The sequence below is a fragment of the Numida meleagris genome, chromosome 5 (genome assembly GCF_002078875.1).
Source record: "Numida meleagris isolate 19003 breed g44 Domestic line chromosome 5, NumMel1.0, whole genome shotgun sequence".
NCBI classification, from domain to species: Eukaryota; Metazoa; Chordata; class Aves; order Galliformes; family Numididae; genus Numida; species Numida meleagris.
The window spans coordinates 43959632-43987467 of record NC_034413.1 but is presented as its reverse complement, the minus strand read 5'-3'; the positions used below and the strand labels follow the sequence as shown (position 1 = coordinate 43987467).

At 42.0% G+C, this 27836-nt stretch overlaps 2 protein-coding genes across 7 annotated transcripts in view; one reads left to right on the top strand and one right to left on the bottom strand.

Annotated features, from left to right (window-relative positions):
• Window positions 1–6802, bottom strand: part of COQ10B (coenzyme Q10B) — a 16984-nt gene extending 10182 nt beyond the window's left edge. Inside the window, exon 1 of one of the 3 annotated variants that reach the window (XM_021398075.1) lies at window positions 6668–6802. Coding sequence is in view for 1 of the 3 variants with exons in the window: in XM_021398073.1 (XP_021253748.1) it covers window positions 1031–1113 (83 nt within the window). In the remaining 2 variants the exon portion in view is untranslated. Of the gene's footprint in view, window positions 1–92; window positions 919–1030; window positions 1185–6667 lie in introns of those variants that run through there. The other 2 variants (XM_021398073.1, XM_021398074.1) reach the window with 2 other exon arrangements.
• On the top strand, window positions 6791–27836 carry SF3B1 (splicing factor 3b subunit 1). Of its 4 annotated transcripts, XM_021398052.1 has the most exons (25): window positions 6940–6967; window positions 10696–10862; window positions 12128–12229; window positions 12847–12961; window positions 14785–14864; window positions 16018–16185; window positions 16362–16596; window positions 17390–17602; window positions 17943–18064; window positions 18758–18955; window positions 19049–19150; window positions 19836–20015; window positions 20489–20575; window positions 20702–20972; window positions 21239–21384; window positions 21470–21616; window positions 21792–21917; window positions 22513–22734; window positions 22977–23159; window positions 23253–23364; window positions 23449–23569; window positions 23989–24120; window positions 25011–25283; window positions 25757–25973; window positions 27355–27836. In XM_021398052.1, exons 1-25 carry the CDS (start codon window positions 6940–6942, stop codon window positions 27511–27513), a joined length of 3906 nt encoding a protein of 1301 aa, XP_021253727.1. In that variant the 3' UTR covers window positions 27514–27836. The 4 variants fall into 4 exon arrangements, 2 of the variants coding, with proteins under 2 accessions (XP_021253727.1, XP_021253728.1); XM_021398053.1 differs by lacking the exons at window positions 6940–6967; window positions 10696–10862; window positions 12128–12229; window positions 12847–12961 and adding an exon at window positions 12996–14468 and having other exon boundaries at window positions 27355–27513; XR_002439191.1 differs by lacking the exons at window positions 16362–16596; window positions 17390–17602; window positions 17943–18064; ... (14 more) ...; window positions 25757–25973; window positions 27355–27836 and adding an exon at window positions 14413–14468 and having other exon boundaries at window positions 6791–6967; window positions 16018–16079.

The following is a 27836-nucleotide window of genomic DNA, read 5'->3' as shown; positions in this document are numbered from 1 at the left end:
GCTGCTGTAAGATAACGTCCTTTAGCTACATTGCCTTTCAAGGAAGGAGGGGTTACGAGAGGTTATTATGTTAACTAAACTGGTGAGACTACCTGCTTCTCTAGATTGTATCTGAAGAACGGACTCCACCAGAAGGTGCTGGGCTTGGCCCCTGTCCAGAGAAGCTTACTTCTTCAGGAAAATGCAGAAGCGTGAGCTGCAGTGGGCTGTCCTGTATGTTTCTGTGAGCCTGGCGGAGGCCTCCAAAGCAAAGCCAAGTGCCTCCCAGGATGCAGGCACCGCTCCCACTGCTGCGCTGCCCCGTGGTCACTCAGTGCCTTCCCAGCAGCAGCATGTATTTGGGGGTTATTTTTCACAGCTACTGAATTTCTTCACGCTGAATGCACCTCTCGGTAATTGCTCTTGCCCTCCATTGAGAACTGTATCATTTCTAAAAAGTTGTTTAAAAACGGCTGGTTCACTTAGCAGGACTATTTTAACACTGCGAATACATCGTAAGGATGTAAACGGAACGTGAAGGGTACGCAGTGCGAGATACGGTCATAGGAAGCTGACAGACCGTACCGCTGCAAGGGAACAGCTACAGCAGCGGCTGCGTGGCGCGGGCAGCACGAAAGCCAGCTCCGTTTCTCTGCACGTTGTCCCCGTGTTTGGGAGGATGGCACCGCTTCACGTTTAACGCACGAACGGGCAGCGCCGCCAGCGCAACGCGCACGGCCGAGCCTTTCACCGCTCTCTACGGCTTCCACACGGCGTTCTCCGCCGCCGCGACTGGCTCCTTCCCTTCCCGGGGCACGGCCCCGCGAGGCACACCCCGCCCGGCTGTCGCAGCCGCCCCGCGCTACGGGGACGAGAGCTGCGCAGCGGTACGGCTCTGCCGGCGGACCGCCCCGCGCAGCGGCACCGCCTCAGCGGCGCTCTCTCCTCACTCCGCTCCGTTTCCCCGGCCGCGTCGGGAGCACCGGCGGTCGAGGCTGCCGCCCTGGTGCGCCCGCCGCTCCCCGGGGCAGGCCCAGCCCCGCCCGCCTACCTGACAGCAGCCGCTCGGGGCGGCGGCGCGGCGGCGAGCCTCCCTGTCAGAGCCCTGCCGAGCGCCCGCCCGCTGCGCGCCATCCCGGGCCCCGCTCTCCTCGCCGGCTGCCACCCGCGCCGCGTCGCCGCAGCCCGGCCCTGCCCGGCCGCCTATCGGAGCGCGGGGGCCGGCGGCGCGGTCACGGGACGGCTGCGGAGTGGGGGGGGGGGGCGGGGCCGGGCGGAGAGGCGCCTTCCCCTGATTGGCCCGGCGGCGACAGCGGCTATACTTGGGCTGCTGCGCGCCCGCTGCCCCCGCAGTGTCTGCAGCCGCGTGAGGGGCGGGGCGGGGCGGGGCGGGGCGGGGCGGGCAGCGCCTCTCAGCCGCCCCTCGAGAGGCGCAGGTTTGAGGTAGCGTCACTGAAACTTTTGTGTCCCCGCTTAGTCCTGATTGTAATCCCAGAGCGTCGCTTTACTATGCATGCACTCAAAGAAAAAGCGATGTTGTTTATGCCTTCTTACAGGCCACCTTTTAAATAGCTTCCTTCAACAAAGCCGCTTTATAACCACCTCACAACTGAGGAACTATGGATTAAATACCACTCGGACTACCCTACATGTCACATGCAGTATGTACTGAGTAGGTTGTTTAAGGCTGCTACATCTCTTCCCGTAAAGCTGTCAGCCTCCGCTGCATGGCCGGGCTCCTGCACTCTAGTGTCAGGCCAACCTTCGCTTCCACGCTGGCCAGCAGCCTGGGAGTGTCATTAGCACTCTCTCTCTGCTCTGCGGTGAGTCTCTGCTGCCCAGTGAACAAATACCACTCAAGATCAACACAACTATAACAGAAGTTAAAAAACTATTTTAGCTTAAGTACTTGAATGTATGGAAATGAGAAGCAGTTCTGGGCAATGCACAACTCCGCACATATGCTGTCTTCAGAAGAGTCTTCCCTATCATTTCAGCATCCATCACTGGTTAAAACATCCATTATTAAACAACACCAGTTTACATAACTGGACCTAAATGGAGCAGCTCTTGAACCCCTCAGGGCATGGTTTTTTTCAGACCAGCTGTCCTGCAGCGTGTTTTCCATATGGAGGTTGATGAAAACCAGCAGTATTGAAAGCCCTGCATTCTACAGCACAGCAGGAAATCAGACCACCCCAACCGCCTGCTGCCAGCTCCATCTGCGTATGCTGCAGTGTCCATCCTCGCCCGCTGACTGCTGTTGGCCGGGGGGTCCTGCGTCAGTGGTGGTTCCAGCAGTCTCTGTGCATCAGGAGCTACCTTATGGGGAGGCTGACTTGTAGCATTTAGAGTAACTGAACTACAAAGTGTTGAAGTATGAGGTGAGGAAAACCTGAGGCTCTCTGGGGTTTTGGGGGGTTGTTTGTTTGTTTGTTTAAACTTGGAGACTTGGGTGGCTCAGAAAAGCCCTTTCACTTTGGCTGATACCTGCTGTTCGCAAATAGATTTGCATTACCTAACTTTGATAGGAAGAGTGGGTCTAATTAATATTGAACACTGTGGGTACACCTGAAAGAGTCATCATGTGTGGCCACAGCAACATCTCTTTATTTTGTCTTCTAAACGCTCTTTTTTTGTTATACCACATCATGAGAAAAGAATCACTTTAAACTCTGGTTATGGTGTTCATGCCATTTTAAGCCATTTAAGAATAATCAGGGTCCTTTTAAGTGGGCAGAGAGAGTCAACCATGGACAATGTGGCACGTCCTGGTTCAAAAGCAGGCTGTTTTCTATACAATGCTTTCAGCTCTTCCTACAGATGCCTACAGTAGGGCAGCTGGCTTAATGTGCTCATTTGGCAGCCAAAGATATGCTGAACAGAGCAAAAATCGACCGTTGTGTTCCTACTTGTAAATGAATTTCAAACAATATCTGCACTTGAAACATCTCAAAATTGTAAAGTCTCTTCACCACATAATGAGGTAGGAGAAGGTGATCAATAAGCATGGGAGATGATTAAGTCACTAGTTAATGATCTCCCAAGGATGCAGCCAGGAACTAAGGGCAGATTTACTACCTCATGCTTCAGTGGATTAATCACAAGCCTCAGTATAACATCAGGAGCGTGTTCACATGGTACCAGTGAGCTGGGTGTTTCTGGTATAGCAAGAATTAGAGTATTTGGCTGTAAGCCTAAACCGGAAGGCTTAGAATAGTTACATCTCTGTGAGATTTTGGTGGGCCTGTACATCCAGAAAAGGCTGAAATCTGCCTGTCCGTGCTCACAGCCAGTGTGAAATCCAGCTGTTCTATTGGTGCCCTGTCCCATCTCCAAAGCAATAGAGGCTGTATTTGACTGCTAAGGAAGAACACAGCCAGCACTATCACCCAGGTGCCGCCTTAGGCCCGCCACTGGCTGGGGAGCATCACTGCCCAAGGCAGCCCTAGCCAGTGCTCACCCAGCGGCACCACAGTAGAGAGGTGACACAGGCCTCCTGAGCACCTGAAGCCTGGCTTCTCTTGAGACACATCTACCAAAGGGTCCTCAAATCCTCCTTAACCCCATCAGCTATCACACACAGCTGTCTATCTTTGTGCTGCATAGTCTGAATCCCGTTCCTGGATAGGTAAATCTCCCTGTGGCTTTCCTGAATCTCTGCTGTTCTCTTGTGGGATGCTCTGGGCTGTTACAATGCACAGCTGTGGATAGGTTATGGCTCCTCAGTGTTACGGTTTCACATTTATTTTCTGCCTCATTTTTCCCATGTGTGTAAAGGGGCAAGTCTAGCAGTAGTGCATTGCAGTCCAGGGCAATGACATTCACAGCTGAGCTGTTTGGGAAATGAGCAAATACAGAAAGTGGGTAAAAGGCAGCGTGTCCTCCGGGTCTGTGCCCACCCAGCAGCTGCAGGGCCCTGCATCACCGTCACTGCCCTGAGGTAAGGGCACAGGCAGTGCTGCCAACATTTGGGCCATGCCCTTAACTTTATCACATTTGTCATCCAATTGTTTGGTTTTTTTCCCCCTTCGTTGGCTTTTCAGTAAGGAAATAGATCCTCTCTACCTTACTTCTTGACGTCAGAAGCAAAGCTGGAACTGGAAGAGATTTATATTTTTTCCTTAGTCATGTTGTGAGAAACTTGAATTCAGTTCCTATGGAGCTGAAATGTACTTGCTTTTGTTACGTTTCTACTCTTTCAGTCAATTATTTTTGCCTTTAACAGACACATAAATGTCAGAAAACAGGTCACAGCAAACAAAGTGTAGCACAGATCCAGGGTAAACCAAGGCAGGGAGTTGTGACCAGATCTGTAGCTTTTTGCATAATGTCAGTTCACTGTACAATTCTTCCCAGTGTTGTGTATGAGAGAAAAAAAAAAGAATAAGTTGTTCTTGGAAGATCAGCAGGAGGGAGTAGCCACAAGCATGGCTGCTTGAGTGAACCAGTGCCAAAGGCAAAACAGGATGGGTAAATCAAGGACAGGTGATGTGACTGGGCACTGCTTTTGGCAACGGTGCCAGCTACTGATAGCATAGGCTGGGCGTTAAATTGGACCTGAATCTGTTAATTAAAGCAAGACATTGCCAGTCTGTGACTTAGGTATGATGCTGTCTGGAAAGCTTCTGGGCTCTTAAAACCAATATCTTTCCAATCCATCTAGAAATTTCCATGAGGTATATGGACATGTGAGGACAGGGGATGGAACTCCGACAGGTAACATAGGAGGGCTTAACCACTAAGTTACCCTGTCCATATCCTGTGGGAGCTATGTAACAGATACAGTGTTCAGGAAGCAAAGGTGTAGATATATTGGGATTCAGGGCTGTGAGAGGCAAATTACAGGACTCCGGTCAGCACACAGAATTTGCAAGAGGGAAGGAAAACAAAGCAGAAAGTAGTTTTCTCATTGCACTTTACAGTGCTTCATCGCAGCACAATTCCTCTTCCCTCTTACAACACATAACTCCTTTTGTGTGGGAAATGGCATATTCTAAAATCACATTTTAAACATGTACCTTAGGATTGCAACCCTTGAGCTCAGTTCTGTTTAATAACAGCGGGAATATAATATTGCTGCCCATAAAGTAAGCTGGAAGTCAGGCTGAAGAAACAAGAGAAAGTTACTGCAAATTGATCTTCATGGTGAACCTGAGCATGTGACAGTTACTTAAAATAGTTGTGGGCATTAAATTCCTGTAATAGGGAATTACTGTCTGCCTTGACCTTATGCTCACGTCTCTCAACAGCTCGGTAAATATCTCTGTTCCATAGCCTATGAATGCATCTTTCTATGAATGCAGGATGTGAGTTTAATAATACTAAAGAGCAGATCCTCTGCACTTTCAAATGAGTCTTTCTTAAGAATATTTGAATGCATATAGTTATGTAAAGCATTACAAATGCTGGATTATTCAGTAAACTTCTGCAAACTAAGCAATAAGAGAGCAAAGACAGACACACAGATTGACTGACTGATCAAACATACGTTCTCACAAACACAAAACGTTGGCTTTATGTAAGACAATCCTCAAAAAGCTGTAAAATTAACTTTAATAGTGGGAATGATTTATGAGTAGTGAGGGAGTGTTGCCACCATGCATTTCTCCTCTTTTTGCAAATACATTACGTTTTAACTTTCCAGACATTCCTAAGTTGACATAGCAAAAATTGGTTCGCCTTCCTTGCAGCAAAGGCTTTTGAGGAGATTAGAGATTTGGCAGTTCTGTACAATAGTGAATAATTATATCTAAGATTACGTATTATACTGCATGTTATGAAATATCATTAAGGTATTGTATGCTCAAGCAATCAGACTTGGAACTCAGGTTGCATGGTCAGTGTTGGTGTTTTACTCAGGCTTTTGCTTACTACTACTGAAAACAGAGAATGATAGCTTATTAACAGCATTTGAGCATAAGGAAGAGCTTACCTGGTTTGGGATGGGAACAGAATATAAACCTCATTCAGTTATCATGCATACTATAGGCAATTATGTTGAAATATGGATCTGTCACACCAAAAGAACTGAAATAACAGAAAATTATCAGTTTCCAAAATGAAGCACAAAGCTGCACAGGGCAGTTGCTGCAGAACAGCCAAGCTATTAGCTACTGTTTCCATTCCCAAGTCCCAAGCTTGGTTGACGTTTGAGGCACCTCAGAACATTCCTCTCATCCTCTTCAGGCACAGCTGAGTTTGTCCATGCCTGCATTGGACTGCCACGTCCCAAAATTAACTCTGCCCTCAAGTACTCTGTGAGCAGCATTGTGCCAAGCACAGCGAAGCAACTGCTTTCTAGGCTTTGCATACAACACTGCCATTAGTAATCCTAGAATTGGATTTACTTCTGCAGCGGCAGCATGCGGCTACTGACACACATTTACTGTCTACCCCTGGGCACCTTTGGAGTGCTCTGGCTATCTGGAGTTCCTATGCTCGATTTCAACTTCGAACACTTGAGTACATGTACATGTTTTATTCTGCTCCGCAGTAACTTGTCTCCCACATGACTGACGAACAAAGGCCAAGCAACTGGGCAAGCAGAGGCGCATAGCCGCCCTCACAACCCGCCACCCTCAGGCCACGACCTCCGCCATCTTGTGGCAGACAGCCCATAGTCCGCAGTTCTCAAGCCCTCACACACATCCCAACCCCTCAGCCCTGCCGCACCACTATTGGCCACCTCAGTTCCCATGCCGCATTCCTGTTGGCTGTCAGAGACGTCAGTCAGGAGGAGGGCGTAGCTCCGATCCGGGCCCGCAGGGCTGCCCGGCCGACGGGGTGGTGCTTTTCGCCGCAGCCACTGCGCTTCGGAAAGGCCCCGGCTTCTACAGGCCGCCGTTCCGCCCGCAGCTGCGCCTGCGCACTGTTTTCTACCCTTCCCTCCCCCCCCCACTGTAGCGGAAGTGGTGGGGCCGCGGCAGTTCCGTCTCGGCGTTGTTCGCGCTGGACAAAATGGCGAAGATCGCCAAGACCCACGAAGGTAAAAGGCTGAAATCCGCTCCTGGCGGCGGCCGTCTTTGAGGCTGCGCGCTCCTCTCGCGTTTTCTAATTCCGTTCCTCTCCGAATGCAGCCCTCGGGGGGACCGGGGGCCGGGCGGGCCGGGCGGCCTGGGCCCGCTTGTAATGGCGTCGCCGCCCGTGTCAGCGCCGTGGCCGGGCCGCCTCCTGGCGCTCGGCGGGGTGCGGCGGAGTGCGCGACCGGGCCGCGGGGAGCCCGCGCCGCCTTTGCCGGAGAGGCGCCGCCCCGAGGGCAGCTCCTAAGATGTCGCCCGCCGGGCGCTGCCCGCCGCCCCCCGGTGGCTGCGCGGCCCTCCCCTTGGCCGGGAGGCGCCCGCGGCGGTCGCGCGTTGCGCCCGTGGGGAGCGCCCTGCAGCGCACGCCCTCGGTACCGCCGCGTTGAGCGGGCCCCGGGCGGCGGGGGAACGGGCGCTGCGCCCGGAGCGCTGCCCGGCCCGAGCACGGCTGCTTTAGTGGCGTCGCGGCGCTGTGGCGGCACGGCACCGCTAGGAAAAGGCCCGCGAGGAGGGCAAGCGGCGCGAGGTCTCAGGGCTTCCAGCCGCTGCTCGGGCCCCGCGGCGGCCTGCCGGCTGGGTGGCTGCATAGCGGAGCTGCGCTGTGTGGTGGGGACTCTACCGGCCGCGCCGTGTTGTTCTCCGGGGCGCCCTGTGGCTGCGTTCGCTGCCGCCTCCCGCTCCGCACACAGCTTTGCGGGCAGCGTGGCTCGCCCCGCTCCTGAGCATCGTGAAGCAAGCAAAAACAGCTCTTAGCATTGTTCTGCGTTTTTGCTGGCGTGTGTACCCTCCTGTGGGTGTGCCAGGTGAGCTGTGTAAGGCTATGTTAGTTACAGATCAGCACACAGATGCTCATGCCGTGAATTCAGATGTGTTGCAAATAATGGTACGGTGAGGCAAGAGGAGGAGTAATATGTGCACAAAGGACTTGAGTTTGCAAGTAAACATCATACAGAAGTAGTCCCATTGAACTGAATAGAAACTGCTGATCTGTTTAATATAAAGCATATGTTTACATACTTGGAAGATCTGATCTTCAGACACCTTCAAAGATTTTTTTTTCTGTATTAAAAGTATGTTAAGAAGATCCCTTGGATTTGTTCCTGAGACAAAAAGGGCTGTGAGCTGACAAACCGCTCATAGCTCCCCAGCTTATAAATAAAATTGATTTCAAAGTGCTTGGAGATCTGAAGAAGCATGAAGTTCTGTATTCCAAAGTCTAAAGTCCTATGCTCCATTAATGCCCTCATTGCACTTTAGGTATGTGCAGTGTATATTTTACAAGATTGTAATGTAAGAACAGAAGTTTGCGTTCTGCGTTTCTTGCACCACATTATTTTTAAATGCTGTAACCGTGTGAGCATTTTTTTTTTTTAACTGTAAGGATTTGGTCAAATTCTCCTGAAAACATCTCTAGAATGTCTTCATAGAAGTCAGACTATACCTTCCAGTCTTAAACAACTGCAAGTAAGAAATAGTTTGGCCACAAACAGCCATATGAAGGAGAGGAGAATACCCAGCAGATGATTTTTTTGCATTACGATGTGTAAAAATATTATTACTTATTTTGGAAATGAAATACTTATGGTTGGCCCTTGGTGTGCTGTCAGCTGGGAAAAGCATGGTCACTTATTCTTGCGCTCACAAAATTAGGCCAGCAACTTTGCAGCATAGAACAAACACAGGACCGAGTGGTGGTTAGGGTATACTGTGTGTGCCTGGAAAAGAAGGAAATGTTCTCTACCTTTCTTAGAAGTAAGGAACAATGCCTTTGTGGTGTAAAATCACTTGGTGCTTCCAGTGTCCTTGGTAGCAGTGGAAGCCTCAGGTATTTCCTTTCACCCCTGTGCTGCATTGCAGCGAGCTGCAAACAGAATTGGGAACTTGAACTGCCCTTTGAAAGAAACAACCAACCAGAAACACCTAACAAACCTGGCAGAATGGTGCTTCTTCGAGTTGTTTTGGTTCCGTAGTCAAGTAGTAGAACAACTGTGCAAAAATGGAATGCCTGAAGGCATTGTTGGTTGATGGAATACATGTGGGCTGCCTCTGAAGATGAGGAGAGAACTCTGCGGGCAAGGCTGAGATCCTAATTCAGCATTAGTAGTTTTTTTCTGGTATTACTATTAGTGTATTTAGGAGCAAAATGTCTCCATTCTTGGAGAACTTGTGCTGTGCAGGATTTCATGGGGAGCTGAATGTAGGGGTGATATAAGCCTTGTGTTGGGCTTCAGTTCGCGTGAGTCTCTTGGCAGGTAGCTGTGGTTTCTACGGTGCGGAGGGGACTGTTTCTAGGTAGCTGCAAAGCTCTGGCCAACCTGTAGCTGGATTAGCGAGATTTTACCTTATTTTCTTAATTTTCTTAATTTTTGTTAGGTTTGTTAGCAGGTGTCTTAGTACCTTTTGCAAGCTACCTCAGTGGAAAAGTTTTGTGAAATATATTAATCCTGAAGGGGGAAAAGAAAAAAAGAGATAAGCAGCAGTAGTAAATAGCTCAGTAGTGCATAATAGAGTTTCTGGGTTATTTGCTAGTAGTACTTCTCTGTAGCTTTTATAAGTTGGGGAATTTCCATCAAATTAATGTCATAGGCAATAGTACTTCAGATGGGGAGGGTGAAGCACAGACTTGTTGAGGTCAGAAGGAGCGTTTGAGATCTGGTCCAGCCCTCCTCCACAAGCATGGGCCTTGGTATTCCTTCACCCAGTAAGTGCAAATACAGATGGAAACAGCAATAGTTTTTATGGGACTTGATGTGCCTTAGTGTACCTGTGTCTTGATCACATTTGTTGAGGACAATTGAATTACTACAACTGATTTTCCCGTTGCTTTTACCAACGAGTGGGAGGAAGCAAGGTTAAATTGGTTCCTTGGTTTTGGGGGTTACTGAGTTACTGTTCTCTCAAATAGTGCCAAATTTCCAAGGTCACTGACTGACTCCAGGATTGATTAGTGTCAGATCCTGATATGCTAGGAGTGCCAAAGCTCCCATTGGCCCTCCTTGAAGGGTGGGCTTTTTGTTGTTCAGAAGAGCAGTGGACTCTAACAAGATGGTGGCAGAGGCAGGAGTTGTCGCAAAGCTGGGTGCATTTGAGCTGCCTGTGATGGGAGCTGTGGTTGACGTTCTGGCTGTCTTGTTCTACAGCGGCGGGTCAGATCGTTTTATTTGTTCAGAGGCTTTGCAGTGTGGTAGATGTTTGTTCTTGAATAAGGAGTTCTATTGAATGTTCCCAGATGTGGTTACTCGCACACTACCTTCTTTAAAAAGGTTGGCTTAAATTAGCAAAATCAATTTATTAATGGTGATAACATCTTGAAAGCCACTTTTAATGAAAAAAAATACATCAATTGAGAAAGCCCTGTACCGTGTAGTGTTGAGAAATTCCGTTGGGCTGTAATTACCTTCCCCGCCATCTCTGTGGAAGATGAGATGGGTTAACATTTATGAGTTTGAGTGGTTTGCTTCAGGCCATAATACAACTGGATTAGTCTGTGCCGGGTAATATTACAGCTTGAAGAAAAGCTGCTTTATATACACTGTTGTTTTATAGTTTTCATGTGATAATAATATTGAGTTAATTATTTAGAGATGGTCTTCGAAGGTGGGTGGAAGAACTCAATTTGCTGTACGTAATGATACAAGTATTGCATTCAGTGTATGTTTAAAAAGACCTGAGTGTTTGGGTATCTTTACCCTAGATATCGAAGCGCAGATCCGAGAAATTCAAGGAAAAAAGCCTGCCCTCGATGAAGCACAAGGAGTAGGCCTCGACTCCACCGGATATTACGATCAAGAAATTTATGGTGGCAGTGACAGCAGGTTTGCTGGATATGTAACATCCATTGCAGCAACTGAATTGGAAGATGTAAGTGATTTCATTTATTTAAGGACTTTCTAAGTATTCTGGCTTTTATTTGAAATGATTTGTAATTGCAGTTACTGATACAAAAGCGGGTATTGCTGTTAAAGCCATGCTGGAAAATACATGCCTTACCCTGGGCGTTTGTTGGGTCCGTGTCTGCTCGTACTTCATGACGTGTGCTCTCACAGTCGCAGGGCTCCGGAAGCTGGAGGCTGGTGCTCTATTAGCTTTAGTTAGAGTGCCTGACTTGGTTCTGTTGTTGCTGCCAAGATGAAAAACAAGATGAAAAAACTCTAGTAAAACTCAGGCCCAACATTTTAAGTGGCTATTTTAATATTTTTATTTCTACTTCATTTGAATTTTCAGCGCAGTATTTGTGGATTGGCTTTTTGCACTGTTTCATGTATAAGGGTGGTAAAGATTATGTTGTTAAGTTCTGGTAAATTCTAATGTTAAATGCATTTTCAGTTTCAGAAGCAATCAGAAACTACGGTTCTGATCATAAACACACCATGACCAACTGTGTATTAAACTGAATGAAGAGTATTTTTAAAAGGAAGCAAGAGTGTTTACGTGCAATTTAGTATTAGCTGATACTTCTTCTAGTGACATGGTATTTGAAGACTTGCAGGATTGTATTAATTAAAAATTTCCATTGTGGTGTTTCACTGAAATCAGTTCATAATTTTAAGAGCAGTTTTTCTTTTGGGTTGCCGTAAACTGGTGCACAGAATCTCATTACTAATTGGAGAAAATACACGGTGAGAGTGTCTTACACATTCTGAATACTCATTTTTGGCATTGTGGTTGAGAAGGTACAACCAAATTAACAGTGGTCTAATAGATTTGGCAATCTCTTGCTATCACTGAAATATTTTTTGGGGTTACTTACTGACGTTTTCTTTGTATTTGTCTGGATTTTAAGAAAAAAAATGGTATGCACTGCTTTTTCTGTAATAATTAGCGAATCGCATGGGTAGCACTAAGATGAAATACTTTTTGTATAGCTATTGAAGATCACGTGTTGGAGTAAATGCAGCACATTCACTTGAGTCTTTTAAGGAGTAAGGTATCATTTTAGCCATTTGTTTAGCTCTGTCTGGTTCAGCTGCTGGTTGCTGGGAACTGTGCAACAATAGATGTGAAACGGATTGTCGGGGTAACTGTTCTAGTCTTCTTTCATTTTATCTATGACTGCAGTGTGTTAATGTGACGTTGTTGCCTAAACCCAGTATCAGTGTGACTTTGCCATGTCTTTCTTCTGGTAGGATGATGACGATTACCCATCTACAAGTTTGCTTGGCCAGAAGAAGCCAGGGTACCATGCTCCAGTGGCACTGCTTAATGACATACCGCAGTCAACTGAACAGGTACATCTTAACTTAGGACACAACAAAAGACTATTTGAGTCTAAGGAGAAGTATTAGTATTTCAAGACCACGTCTTGTTTTCTGAAAGTACAGGATATCTATAGAGCATTACAGTATTTTAAGCTCTAAGCTTGTCACTACTTTCCATTAGAATTCCAGCAGGTGGTAGAAATTGGCACTTGCGCGTGTCAAAGCAATGTGTGTGTATGTGCTGAACTACTTAAAAACATTGATTGGATACTTCAAAAATGCAAATAACTGGAAAAACTGAATGTGTCTTAAATTTCTGTTTTTGTAAAGAAAATTGTGTATGTTTTATCTTCCTAAAATATTTTTCTTCAAAACTTAAAAGTGTATGAAGTTAAGTCTTCCAGAAAGAAGACTTAAAGATTCTTCTTCCAAAGAAGAAGGAAAGACTGCTAGGATGAAATGCCTTAGAAGCAAATGAAAAAGCTTCTTAGAACTGTAACAGGAAGTTGTTTGATCAAAAATTCTGCGCTTAAAAAAACATTCCAGTTTCAGAAGTAAGATTTGTATTAGGGTAGTGTTAATGGTCGGTGACATTTTTCATATTCTTCTTACGTGACTAACCAGCTTTTTTTTTTTTCTGTTTTTAGTATGATCCTTTTGCAGAACACCGTCCTCAAAAGATTGCAGATCGGGAAGATGAGTACAAAAAGCACAGGCGGATGATGATAATTTCCCCTGAGCGTCTTGATCCTTTTGCAGATGGTAATTTATTTTTGACTTTTCTATACCCCTTCTGAAATCTGTTGTCTTAAACTGTCTTTAGCCCTTTGATTTCTGTTGGCATGCTTATAAACTTAGTTTTGTTTTAAACATCCCCTTTGTGTAGAGGTTGGGTTGAAAACCTAGATGCCATATTCTTCATCTTTATAATACAAGTTTTCTTTCCAGGTAGAAGGACAAGAAAATAATGAGCCATTGCCATAGAAACACAAAGGGTTAAAGGTTTCTCTTTTCTTTTTGTTTTGGGTTGTGCATTATACTTGAACAACTTGTGTATTGAGTGCTCAGTCTTTCAGTACCTTGAAAGCTTTCGTTCCAAGTCATAGATTAACAGGGCTATTGCTTTTGAAATGCTAGTTCTCAAAATAGAGCACCTGATTCTTGCCATCTTACGTAAACTTAGGTGGTATAGCTAAAAGAAAAAAGAGCCTATATAAGACTTTGATACTATTAATAGTTCAAGTCTGTTCAGATAATTTTAGAATGTGAGTGAGGAAGAGGGGTATAGTGGGTCTGATGAAAAATTTCTTGAGGCGAGCAAGTTTCACTTGTGGAAGTGAGGTGCCTGTTGGCTTAAAATCAACAGCTGTTTTGCAGGTTTTACAAATTAGAATTGCAGCCTGCATGAATTACTAGGGATATTACTTATTTTACTTGCTTAATTGTAATTTATATAAACATGTATTGTCAGAATTCACAGGCCCATACTAACTGTCCTTAATTTCTTTCCTACAGCAGTACTGCTATATGCCAGTCCTGTCTGCATTCTTAAGGGTGCAGTTCAACACATCCTGTGTAGATTATGGTGAAAAAGTATTCCAAAGGAAAGTCCTATCAAAGCTAGTGTCAGAGTGACACAGCCAATTGGGCAGTGATCTTCAGCATAGAAATGTTTAAGAATTTTATTTTTTTCCTAAATTATAATGCTATACCACTTGTATAGCAAATCTGCACATTCTTTTTTAATTAATAGCATTTTTCTTGACAAGTCTTAATTTTTATGAAGTTGGGCTTCTTGTAAAGTATGTAAAAGTTAAATTTTAACTCAAGATACAGAGCATAAAACAACAAATGGTACACAAAACCCATTACCTGTGAGTATCGTTGTGGTGGTATATGTACTGTATTACATTCAGATCCCAATCGCAATTGTTCTTTGAAAAGAGGGGGAAGGTGCTATCAGTTTCCTGGGATTTTTTGCTTTTTTAAATGAAGCCCTTTTACGTTATGACACTGGAAGATCTGGGAGATGTGTCCAGATTTGTCAAACTTGTAAATGGGTCCTTACGATAAAGCATTTTAAACATTACTTAGGTATGCAATAGTTGTTTATAGTCAGATAACTACTAGGATTTAACAGCTTGCACAAGGTAATGTTTTGAATATAAATATCTTTCCAAAGTGTTACTAATGGTAAAGAGATAATTTTCTAGGCTTCTATTCTGCTGCTTGAAGTCAGAACTGCTGATGGAGACAAAGGCACGAAAGTGTACGTATTCCGGATTAGCAACCCAGGAACCCATCACTTCTGAAGACTCTTAACTGTGTTGTCATTCTATCATTTATATCTGCTTTAAAATATTTGTTTGAAACTGCAGTAGTTACGTTTGTGTTCAAACAGGTTAAATTGATCAGCAAACTGAATAAACGTAAGATACACGTAATTCTTAAAATTTTCAATCAAAAAGTAAAATTAAATGATCATGGAATAATATAATATTAGAGCAGGACTATAGAAAATGTCGGTAGTTTCTGCTTACTCTGTACTCATTGTGCTCCATTCCTGTTGCTGTTCTCTTCTACAGGAGGGAAGACACCAGACCCTAAAATGAATGCCAGAACATACATGGATGTTATGCGTGAACAGCATTTAACAAAGGAAGAGGTATGTTTGGGGCGGGGAAGGGTTTGCATGTGAACTTCATTTCATTTTGCAGCCTTTGAAATCATGATAGGAACAGTGCGGACAGAAATGTTGTTGAACTTAAGGTTTTTTTCTTTGGAAAATCATATTCCTCGCGTGTTGAACCACGCTGGTAGGCCGTAAGGATGAAAGCTTTGAAAAACATCTGTTCTGTATAATACCAAAAGAACAGAGAGAAATGCTGTCAGTATATTTTAGTTTGGATTGTTTTATAGCTCTCGGGTTATTTTCTTTCAGAGGAGGAGACACAAAAGCTGAGAGACATGGAGGGCTGTTCAGCGTCAGAGGGATTTGGTTTTGGGAGCTTTATATAAAGAGAATCTAGGGAGTTTTTAAAAGGCTTTTGTTGCGGTAGCAACGACTGGTTAACATTTGGCTTAAAACGTGAAAGGGAAAAATAATAGTAAAACCACCTATTCTATTCATAGTTACTGAAATTTCACTTTATATTACCAGTATCTTTTAAAGTATTAATAAAATTTCTTTTGTAATACCTACAAAGCTGTCTTGTTAATTGGAGCAGGATCTTACAGTTCCAGTGACCTCTGTTGTTTTATATTGATTTACCCTAGTTGATGACATGAATTGTGGAAATAGTTCCCCATTTTGGTAACCCTACTGTATGGACTCAGTGATAAATGAAAAATTGTATCTGTCAGCGTGCTGTTTCAACAATGTCATTTCAGAATTTTAAATGAGAATTTCTTGGCTTTTTTATGTTTCGGGGTATAACTCATACGAATTTATTTTCTAATTCACCCCTCTTTTAACAATTTACTGAAGTGGAATTCATTTGAAACTGACTAGTAGTAGTTCCAAGGCATTTCTGTGGGTGATAGAAACTGACAGCACTAAAAAATTCTGTGTGTGGTTGTATTTCTACTATACTACGAAGTTTTATAGCAAGTGAATTTAAACGTAGTCCCTCCAAACACATAGCCCTGTTGATATCAAAGAATTTGAAATTAAGTTAGTGTGGCTGATTGCATGTTATTTGAGCAAAAACTCAAAAAATGGCATAAAAAGATAACTGATACAACTGAAAAATCTCTTAATGTGTAATCTGAAGAGGCCTTCTTATGAAATAAGTTTGTCTTTTTGTGTTCTTGAATAGAGGGAAATTAGGCAACAGCTAGCTGAAAAAGCTAAAGCTGGAGAGCTTAAAGTCGTCAATGGAGCCGCATCTCAGCCACCTTCAAAACGCAAGCGGCGTTGGGATCAGACAGCTGATCAGACTCCTGGTGCGACACCTAAAAAGTTATCCAGTTGGGATCAAGCAGAGGTAATAATCCCTGTGCCCATCAGTTTATAGGTAGGAGACGTTAATGCTAATCCTCTTGAATTTCAAAAGTTTCTTCATCTGGCACATACTGCGTACGCACTAAAAAGGAATAAAAACAGCACTCTTCTACTGCATCAGGTGAGAGAGGTTAATACTTAGGCTTTTGTCTTGTGTAGACTCCTGGACATACACCATCTCTGCGATGGGATGAAACTCCAGGCCGTGCAAAGGGTAGCGAAACTCCTGGTGCCACCCCTGGCTCAAAGATCTGGGATCCCACTCCCAGTCACACGCCGGCAGGAGCTGCAACACCTGGACGAGACACACCCGGTCATGCAACACCAGGCCACGGAGGTGCCACGTCCAGTGCACGTAAAAACCGATGGGATGAAACACCTAAAACAGAAAGAGGTATGCTGGCAAATTGGAGAGTGTCTAGCAAATGTTGGATAGCAAATATGATAGGTATTTTTCACCTTACATAAGCAGTTGAAGCAAGCAAAAAGCCCAAAGTAATTACATTCTGACACCTAGTGGTTGATAGGTTGTTTTTATCTGAGCTTGTGTAGCATTGAATTCTGTCAGCTTAATGCACTTTTCGCAACCCAACTCTGCTCAAAAATTGTATCAGAGTTGTGTGGTATGTCCAGTGACCGCTACAGGTTGGGATTTTAATGATTACTTAGGACAAAATAGTGCATTTTACTTTTAATTGCTTTTTGTGATACAGTTGTGTGTCTGTGTCGATTCTGAACTGTTGAATTTTTTTGAGTTTTCAAATTTTTTGGAAACTTGCGTACACGTTTAAGCAAGTTTTAGAAGGATTTTCTCACCTATCTTGACTTAAGTTCATGTGGCAGAGAACAGCGAAACACCACTGTTGTTTATTGGTTTATCAAGGGAGACTGTGGAGTACTTTGTCCATTATCTCAAATATTTGAGTTCTTATGTATTTTTTAGGATTTTATCGATTTAGTTTAAGATTCAACAAGAAGGTGAGTTTTTTGCTTTAATAAAGTCAAACTATCTGTTGGGTGTTTTTAGTATACACCAAAGTAATCTTTACTTTTCTAGTATATTCATTTATTTTATGCTTGCTGATTCACGTGAGGGTGAGATAATGAAAATGGAATTTGATGTTTTTACTATAGTTGGAGTATAACACTTCTCAGTTTTCTACAAAAAATGCTTTGTTTTTCTTTAGATACTCCGGGACATGGCAGTGGATGGGCTGAGACTCCTCGTACAGATAGAGGTGGTGATTCCATTGGTGAGACACCGACCCCAGGAGCAAGTAAAAGAAAGTCACGATGGGATGAAACACCTGCTAGCCAGATGGGTGGCAGCACTCCTGTTCTGACACCTGGCAAAACACCCATTGGTACACCAGCTATGAACATGGCAACTCCTACGCCGGGTAAGCCCAATCCATTCTCCAGGGCTTCACTTTCTTATGTGAAAATGAAGCTCCAACCTTTATATTGTATATTGAAATAGACTTCTGCCTAACATGCTGCTCTGATGGTACGACAACAATTAGTATACATTCTGTTTACCTGTTATAATGCCCATGGGAACTAAGACTAAGATTAAGGGTCTGTTTGTGTTTAGTCTAGATGGTAAAGACGTTATAGTGTCTTATTGGCTACAGATGTCAAGTGTGGAAAGTTTGGCTCAAGAGGCCACTTAAAGTTTAAGTAAACGTATCTTCTTTTTATGGAAGTTTTTTTTAATTATTTTTTTTTATTTGGTTATAGGTCATATCATGAGCATGACTCCTGAACAGCTGCAGGCTTGGCGTTGGGAGAGGGAAATTGATGAGAGAAACAGACCACTTTCTGATGAAGAATTGGATGCTATGTTCCCAGAAGGATATAAGGTAATTCATCTGGATGAAAATACAGCAGACTGGTAGTTTTTTTTCAGTCAGGGGATATTGAATTTTGGGAAAAAAAAAAAAAAAAGGTTGTCCACTATTTAGAATATTGGAAGAAGATATTGATTAATTCATGTAGAAATTTGTTTGGTTCAGTTGCTCGTTTGCTATAAATCCATTAGAAAGGGAAGAAAGTAAAGTTGGTTTCAATGACCAGTTCTTATTTTGCTTCTCAACATTAAGAATGTCTGCTAAGTTCAGGAAGAAAGCCCAAATGTGGAAAGACAGGAAAGAGTTACAGATTCTGACTTTGCAAATACACTATGTTGATACAAATATTGAAGTGTGTGGGTTTTTTTAATAGTTTCTAAAGTCTTTTTAAGTTTATTATCCAAGCTTCCAAGAAGTGGAAGTGAGCTTTCTTCTGAAATATTGTCAGTACAGAATAGGCATGAATATGAACTATCCTGCTGAATTTGTTTGTATCACTCAATGCGGGATCTGATGTATGCAGTAAAGCTTACACAAATCTACAAATGGCTAAACCCATATGTTCTATTTTATTTCTGTTTTGCATTTGAAACCTTCCTCAATTTGCGTCTGCTGCGGTAAGATGAATCTTGCAGGCTGTGGAGATTATTCTTTAGATTAGTGTTGCGGTACAGTTCTTACCATGTTTCATTCTTTCTTCTGTAGGTTCTTCCCCCACCAGCTGGTTACGTACCTATTCGTACTCCGGCGCGTAAACTTACAGCGACTCCCACACCTTTGGGCGGTATGACCGGATTCCACATGCAGACAGAGGACCGCACCATGAAGAGTGTCAATGACCAGCCTTCTGGCAATCTTCCATTCCTAAAGCCAGATGATATCCAGTACTTTGATAAGCTGCTGGTAAATGACATTTCACTCATGCTGATCAGAGTTTTCTGATACTTTTTTTGAAAGTGTACCAATGCCTGTTAATTTGTCTGGAATCATTTCTAGGTTGATGTTGATGAATCGACTCTGAGTCCTGAAGAGCAGAAGGAGAGGAAGATAATGAAATTACTTTTGAAAATAAAGAATGGCACACCGCCCATGAGAAAGGTAGGATTAGTCATCGTTCTTACCACTTCATGTTCTAAAAATCTGCATTTGTATTCAAGTTCAGTTTCAGACTAGCATTTTTTTTCTCCTGCTGTCCATAGGATTCTCTTCAAAATTATCTCCTAAGCTTTGCTGTCTGTTTAGTGCTTTCTCTTCCTTCTGCATCTGTGTTGCTTTTGGTTTGTCTTTCGATGTAATTTGTTGTTGCTGCTCTCTGTGCAGTGATGCCGATCACTAAATATCATACAATTTACAGAATATGTATTTTTTTAATTATGAGAAAGTAGATTTTGTAGTGCTTTTTGGTTGCAGGGCTTTGTAATTTTCAAGATTTGGCCAATTTCTTAAATTGGCAGTGTAGCTTTTAAGTGTCTAGCTTGTTCATGCAATAGATTACAAATATTTTGCAGTTTCACTCTAAACTGACCTGAGCACCAGCCTGCCTAGATGCAAGTGCTGTGTAAAATGCCTTTTCAGGTGCTGCCATTCTTAATATTGAGCATACTCTTCTTGAAAATGGAACATCTGGGGCCTAACATCTGATGTATTTGTGTAGAAACAGTAGTAGGAACAAGTATTGTGAAGCCTGTGGTTACAATAGATTATATTCTGACTTGGTTAATATCTACTTGTTCAGTATTGTTTCTATAGTTTAAGGGACAGTTGCTTTTTTTTTTTTTTTTAGGCTGCATTGAGACAAATTACTGATAAAGCTCGGGAATTTGGAGCTGGGCCACTGTTTAATCAGATTCTACCTTTGCTGATGTCACCGACGCTCGAGGATCAGGAGCGCCACTTACTTGTCAAAGTCATAGACAGAATTCTGTACAAACTGGATGACCTGGTCCGGCCATATGTACATAAGGTCTGTTGCGGTTTGCTCATCTTTGATTTGCTTTTTCTGATCCCTGTGGGAGAAGTGTACAGTTCATTTGCGTAGCAGAAGAGAAGACAGTACCATGTTTTTTTTTTTAGATCTTAATTGGCTTTTGTATTTCTTTTTCAGCCAAACTTTAATCTGCTGTAGTGTGATGAAAGTGCAAGTTTTACAATATTAAGGCATAATGTTAAAAGAATATATGCACACTTGAGAGTGGGAGGCAGGTTTTACCTGATATAGCTAGAATCTGTGGGGAAGGTTCTTCAGAGGAAGAGCTGTAGGTTTAAAAAAAAAAAAAAGGCATAACAGGCTTAAGACTTTTCTGGTCGTTATGGAGTTGAAAGCTTAAATCCATGGCATTATCTCAGCTTCATGGAATCATAATTTTCTTATTAGGGCCAGAAATACTACCTAAAGTATTCAGAAATGGAAATGTAATTTTTTTTCATATTTTTCAGATCCTTGTTGTCATTGAACCACTGCTGATTGATGAAGACTATTATGCCAGAGTGGAAGGCAGAGAAATTATTTCAAACTTGGCTAAGGTAATACATTTTAATTCTACAGTAGGAGTTAGCTTATGTATAGCCACACAGAGCTGCTTATAGTCGTGACAGAAAAGTATACTGTACTGTTCATAAATGTGTGCATTTTGTATGTTCTTCTTTCAGGCTGCTGGTTTGGCAACAATGATTTCTACGATGCGACCTGATATTGATAACATGGATGAATATGTCCGAAATACCACAGCTCGAGCCTTTGCTGTTGTTGCCTCTGCTTTGGGCATTCCTTCTCTGTTGCCGTTCTTGAAAGCTGTCTGTAAAAGCAAGAAGTCCTGGCAGGCGAGGCATACTGGCATCAAGATTGTGCAGCAAATTGCTATTCTGATGGGTTGTGCTATCTTGCCTCATCTCAGGAGCTTGGTTGAAATTATTGAGCATGGTAGGTTCTGCTTCATCTGGCTTAAGATTTTTATTTGATTTTCTTCATACTTGGAATTTTTCTTCTGTACATTGTTGAGATGAAGTGTTAGTAAGGCAGAGTTTTGTGTGGCCTTGTTGACAGTGGGAAATAACTTGTCTAACTGTAAAAGACAAATAGCGTATGTTTTCCTGAAAATAAACTGATCGCTTCTTATCTTATCTGCATGTTTTTGCAGTTTTGAGTTTAAGACACAAGAAGTGGTACTAAATAGTGCTCTTTTGCAGGTCTTGTGGATGAGCAGCAGAAGGTTCGTACCATCAGTGCTTTGGCTATTGCCGCTTTAGCTGAGGCAGCTACTCCCTATGGTATCGAGTCATTTGATTCTGTTCTGAAGCCCTTATGGAAGGGTATACGTCAACACAGAGGAAAGGTATGTTTAAAATACTTCTAGTTTGAACTGAAATGAGTATGTATCTTCTGTAACTCATTGGAAAAATATTTCTTCATTTAAATAGGGCTTGGCTGCCTTTTTGAAGGCTATTGGTTATCTGATTCCACTCATGGATGCTGAGTATGCGAACTATTATACCAGAGAAGTCATGTTAATTCTTATCAGAGAGTTCCAGTCTCCTGATGAAGAGATGAAAAAAATTGTTTTGAAGGTACGTCAGAATTATTTGTTCAGATGCTGGCCATGTACTAAATTAAACTGATAAAATCTCAATGTTTAGCATTAACATTGAATATATGTTTCCTTTTCTTTAAGGTAAAACCAAAACACCACAAACAAACAAACTGTACACAGAATTAACATTGTTGGCTTTTTTTTCCTGCTAGGTGGTAAAGCAATGTTGTGGTACGGATGGTGTTGAAGCAAACTACATTAAAACAGAGATCTTGCCACCATTTTTCAAACACTTCTGGCAACACAGAATGGCATTGGACAGGAGAAATTACAGACAGGTATTTTTCCAGTTAATTTTTTTTTGTAATAGAACAAAATTCGTGTTGGGGTGTTCATTCAGGCTAGATGCCTGGTTTTGTGTCTTGTATGTCCTGTGACTGAGTTGTTCTTGGAATAGTGGTTTAGAAACTGTTGAGCCAGGAGTTTCATACCAGGCATTTTATCTCTGAATCTGAATCTACATCAGTTCTAAGGTGAGGTAGTTCACCCCATTTGTGTCTTTTAAAACTGGATGATTTCAAAAGGTGAAAACAGTTGCTCACAATGAGCTTAAAGGATACTTTGTTTATCTGAAGGCCAGCTTAGGGCTTCTTTGTTTACTAGTAGTAATGGCTACAGTAGCTATGCTGGTGCATCCTTTTTTCTTTTCATTTTGTTACTCTCTTCTCTGTGCCATTGTATTTTTATTCTCTTCCTAGATGGAATCTGTTTTGAAATTACCATTTGTAACTTTTTCCTGAAAAAAGATTTCCCCTGAAATGAAATTGGAAACCAGCGTGATGCTGATACTCCTTTTCAGACTAGGGAAATACATTTTTCAAGAGTTAGAAGATTTTAATGATGTTTGCTCACTTAACTACCTGTATATTTCAGTTGGTGGACACAACAGTGGAGCTGGCAAATAAAGTTGGAGCAGCAGAAATTATTTCTAGAATTGTGGATGATCTGAAGGATGAGGCTGAACAGTACAGAAAAATGGTCATGGAAACAATTGAGAAGATAATGGGAAACCTGGGTGCGGCAGACATTGATCATAAGCTAGAGGAACAACTTATTGATGGCATCTTGTATGCCTTTCAAGAACAGACCACAGAGGTATGGCCAACTTAACTGGAGGTATGGTTGACTAAATTGAAAGGTAGCTCACTGTTAGTTACAGAGAAACGTGTAGTTGTAAGTTAGATGTTTTTAACCCTTGCGTAGATTTCAGTGCTCAGATCAATGGCATCCACGTACTAGATCTAGAATGCTAGCATTTTAATAAGAATTTTAGATGATGCCAGATTTAACAAAAATGTGGTGGTTTTGGTCTAATTGTCTTTTGTTTTAACACCCAGGATTCTGTGATGCTGAATGGCTTTGGCACAGTGGTTAATGCTCTTGGCAAAAGAGTTAAGCCCTACTTGCCACAGATCTGCGGTACGGTTCTGTGGCGTTTGAACAACAAGTCGGCTAAAGTGCGGCAGCAGGCTGCTGACCTCATCTCTCGTACCGCAGTTGTCATGAAGACTTGTCAAGAGGTATTGTATTGACTTGTATCAAGTTAGCTGCAGTATATCGTAGTCATCAGAAGGAAGAAAATTGAACTTCTATGTCTTTTTCCTTGGTTGTAGGAAAAACTGATGGGACATCTGGGTGTTGTGTTGTATGAGTACCTCGGTGAAGAATATCCTGAAGTACTGGGCAGCATACTTGGAGCGCTTAAGGCTATTGTTAATGTCATAGGTACGTTTATGTATTGGTTATGTACCCATTCGAGAGTGAAATGAAAAGAATGCAAAGCTAACCATGCCTCTTTTTATTCAATAGGTATGCACAAGATGACACCGCCTATCAAAGATCTGCTGCCGCGGCTTACGCCTATTCTGAAGAACAGGCATGAGAAAGTACAGGAGAATTGTATCGATCTTGTTGGGCGCATTGCAGACAGGTAAGCTGACTAACGATATAACTGATCCTCTATGGAAGCAATTGCTGTAGCAAAAGCTAAACTAGAGTATCAGGTTTGACATCTGGGTTTTTTGCATCTTCCGTTATTTCTTAAGTTTTATTTTGAAAGTTTAGCATGATGTTTAAGATGAAGTATATAGCAAATGATCTGTTACTGTAATTACGTTATCTGCAAATGTTTTCTAAGAAGTATACTTTTCCACATTTTCAAATTTAAAATTTATTATATTTGTGTTCCATGTAAACTGTTAATCAGTGAAGGTCTAATTTAAAGGATACTTTAAGTAAATTGCTTAAAAATGTTCCTCTGTTGATAGTGAATAAGTAGGTACTGCAATTTCTGAGATTTTACTTTAAAACTTCAAGCAGAACTGAAGAAAACTCTTTGTTCTCTTTCAGAGGTGCAGAATATGTTTCTGCAAGAGAATGGATGAGGATCTGCTTTGAGCTGCTTGAGTTACTAAAAGCTCACAAGAAAGCGATTCGAAGAGCCACAGTAAATACTTTTGGATATATTGCAAAAGCTATTGGGTAAGTTGGAATAATGCTTTATCCATGCAATTTATCTACGTGCAATTATCTGATGTAGTGATGATTGTGAATTTTACTAGAGAGAAGTATTCAAACTCCTCTGCAGTTAACATGTTAAATTTGTACACTTGATTTTTATTCATTTAGTAAGAGAATATAGACACGTTCTTATTAGCATAGAGTGCTGCACTTTTGGACTACATTGCTAGGCTAGCGAGGTTAGAGTGCAATTTGGTAGCAAGACGTGCTCATCTTCTCACGTTTTGATAGTGTGATACGCATTCAGACTCTCTCTATATCCTTTCATAGCTCTCCATTAAATACTCTTATTTTCCTTAAATCAATGCTTCTTTGATTTGCAAAGGATTTTTTTTCTACACTGAGTTATTACAAGTCAGCAAATGATAGTGTGAAGTACAAATCGTGTTTCTCTTCGCGCTCTTAAATGACCAGTTACTGACTTGAAACAGATATAACAAGGTACCAAGCTAATTGGGCTTCTCTGTGCCCATTTGCCTATCTCTGTCAAAAGTCTTACCTGGAATAAATATGTATAATTTTATACAAGTTTATAATTGCCAGTAGTACTGGAAAGGCTACTCCCATCTCATAGAGTTTGTTTACAAACTAACTATAGGCTGAACAAAAGCTACATCTAGAGAGAGGGTTGATTTGTTTGTTGTTTTTTTAAAAAGTTGGTGATTTAAAAAATGATGTGCTTGCTTAAACCACAAAACCGTAATAGAGTTTATGGGGCTCCTCCAGGGAATGTTAACTTCTTCGAGAAAGGCTAAGCCATATTCTTCCGCTGTTTTCTGTTTCAATCTCAACTAATTTACCTACATGCTCACCGAATCTATTGATGTGGATGTACGTATTTTCTCTTCCAGACCTCACGATGTCTTGGCTACTCTGTTGAATAACTTGAAAGTACAGGAAAGGCAGAACAGAGTATGTACTACAGTAGCAATTGCTATTGTAGCTGAAACATGCTCACCGTTCACAGTGCTGCCTGCGCTCATGAATGAATACAGAGTTCCCGAACTGAATGTCCAGAATGGTGTGTTAAAATCTCTTTCTTTCCTGTTTGAATACATTGGAGAGATGGGAAAAGATTATATTTATGCCGTTACGCCATTGCTTGAAGACGCTTTAATGGACAGGTGAGTGTAGTTCTTTCTGTGTATGGTCCAGTTAGCTGTAGTCACATATTAAGTATGTAACTGGGTCTTAACAGCAAATATGCACATTGTCCTTGTTTGCTAAAAGTTGCTCAGTAACCAACATAGTTGGGTACCCACTATCTGCAAATAATTCAAATTACATACTTCTATTTTGCTAACACTTTTGAAGATGGAAATGGTACAGCCATTTTAGGTGGGTTAGTATTTGCTGTGTTCAAACCACATTTCTGTTGTTAGTAACTTTGCTACAGAGTGTACAACACAATAATTGCTGGAAAACCGTCTTTTGAATTAATTGATTTTTGGTTACTCTGCCTCTTGCTGTCAGTAGATGTGGGTTAAAAGCATATATCGATGCTTTCAAAATAATGTAACTGAAAAGAAACACAATGCTTGTCCAGTTACGTTGCTTTTAAGTGTGATTTACTAACACACCATTGTTTTTTTTCCAGAGATCTTGTACACAGACAAACAGCCAGTGCCGTGGTGCAGCACATGTCTCTTGGTGTTTATGGGTTTGGCTGTGAAGATTCTCTTAATCATTTGTTAAACTACGTATGGCCTAATGTGTTTGAAACTTCTCCGCACGTCATTCAGGCAGTCATGGGGGCTCTGGAGGGCCTCAGAGTGGCTATTGGCCCTTGTCGAATGTTGCAGTATTGTTTGCAGGTATGTCCTGATGTATGCTGCACAGACAGCAGTTACCAAACAGGCTTCTGTTGCCTGATGGGAGGTTGTGGATGCCTCCTCCCCAGCATGGGAGGGGGCTTTGAGCAACCTGGTCCAGTGGGAAGCGTCCCTGCTTACAGCAGGATGGGTTGGAACTGGATAAGCTTAAAGGTCCCTTCCAACCCAAACCATTCTGTGATTCTCTTTGGGAGATGAGCAGTCAGCTGAAGGAGATTTCCAGTAAAAGAAAACAGTCTGGCTTTTCATCTCTTCTAACACGCCATTCTGTACTGAGGATTTTGATAATGAAAACATGCAGTGGAAACTTTTTTTTTTTGAGTGAGATAACCGATTACACTGAGGAACTTGCATAGAAGTAGCAGATAACATAGAATATAAAGTGACTAAAAATTGGCTCTGACTTGTAAAGTAGAAGCATGCAGCTTTGAGGACAGTAAATAACGATTGGGCGAATAAATCAGCAGTGCAGAAGGTTATGAGAACAAGTAACAAGCAGCATTAATAAAGAGAGGATAGGATTGATATTAAATCAACATTATGTGTCGCTAGCCAAAGAAAACAGTAAGATGTTTAAACCTGTTTTAAGTGCAAAGCATTAGAAAAGGGTGCTTGGATCAGGATTTATACCGCTACGTCTGTGCTAGTCAGTCCAGCTGCTGTGAATGCATATTTGGAGGTAGAATATGGAGGCGCCTTTTCTGTGTATTTGAGTGTAACAGTTCTTGCTGCATTGGCTGTAGCACATGGCAGATAAGAAGCAAGGATGCATGAAGTGCAGATCAGTGTAGAGATGATGAGACTGCATTTTATTAATTTGTAGATAGGGGATTTCACTGTTTTTTTTAAGTGGGAGCACAAAGATACTGACATAAGCAGGAAAGTGAAAGTTGCATGAAAGTCTCCTGTACAGTGTATATTTTGCTAATTTTATTTGTATTTCTTATTTTATAGAACTGTTTTTTCCTAGTCTTCATGTTCTGCTCAACTTCTTTAGGTTTAATAATCATTTATCTCCTGTATTTCTCTCTAGCGCTCTCTGTTAACAGAGCCAAATAAAAGACTTGTTTCCAACCAAATACACTGCAACAGATTGGAATCTTTTTAAAAGAACAGTGCAAAATTAGAAATACATCTAGTGGTATTTCTCCCTGGAAAAATGTCTCCTCATATTCTCTTAATACTTGCTAGTTTTTATAGTCACAAAACTGATAATTACATGTTTATTGTAGTTCCTTTTTAATAATTGATGTTAACTGTTATCACGGTGCTTTTCAAACGGTTGTTTAAAACTTGGTTAAATTCAGTAACAGGCTTCCAGAACAGAAGCTTTGAATAAATGTTGTTTTGTTTTGTTCTCTAGGGTTTGTTTCACCCTGCCCGGAAAGTCAGAGATGTTTATTGGAAGATTTATAATTCCATCTACATTGGCTCACAGGATGCTCTGATAGCACACTATCCGAGAATCTATAATGATGAAAAGAACACCTATATTCGTTATGAACTTGACTACATCTTATAATCTTCTTGTTCTGTTGTTTGTGTTTAATGCACAGCTGTTCTTCACATAAATGCTTCAGATTTGATGATGTAAAATTTTAAAATACTGGAGATCAGTATAGAGCTGGTCAGAGGCAGAGGTAGGAATCCAGTAGCATGATTTTTTAAGTATGTCCTTGTTTTTTGATGTTAAACAGTTAAAGCCAGTAGTGACCAAGAAAACAGTGATTACAGTATGCAGGAGGGATTTCATTTTTGATTCATCTTTATGAAGATTTAGATTTCATTCCTTGTGTTTAAAGGGGTTGTTTATTTGAGAAATAAACATTTGTGTATAAAATCTAA

What these genes read in the sequence shown, in the direction of transcription:
- SF3B1 (XM_021398052.1), top strand. Translation starts at nt 6,940, where the DNA reads ATGGCGAAGATCGCCAAGACCCACGAAG. An exon ending in AGCATTTAACAAAGGAAGAG is followed by an intron (nt 14,865 to 16,017) that starts GTATGTTTGGGG and finishes GTTCTTGAATAG; the next exon opens with AGGGAAATTAGGCAACAGCT. An exon ending in CATGGCAACTCCTACGCCGG is followed by an intron (nt 17,603 to 17,942) that starts GTAAGCCCAATC and finishes ATTTGGTTATAG; the next exon opens with GTCATATCATGAGCATGACT.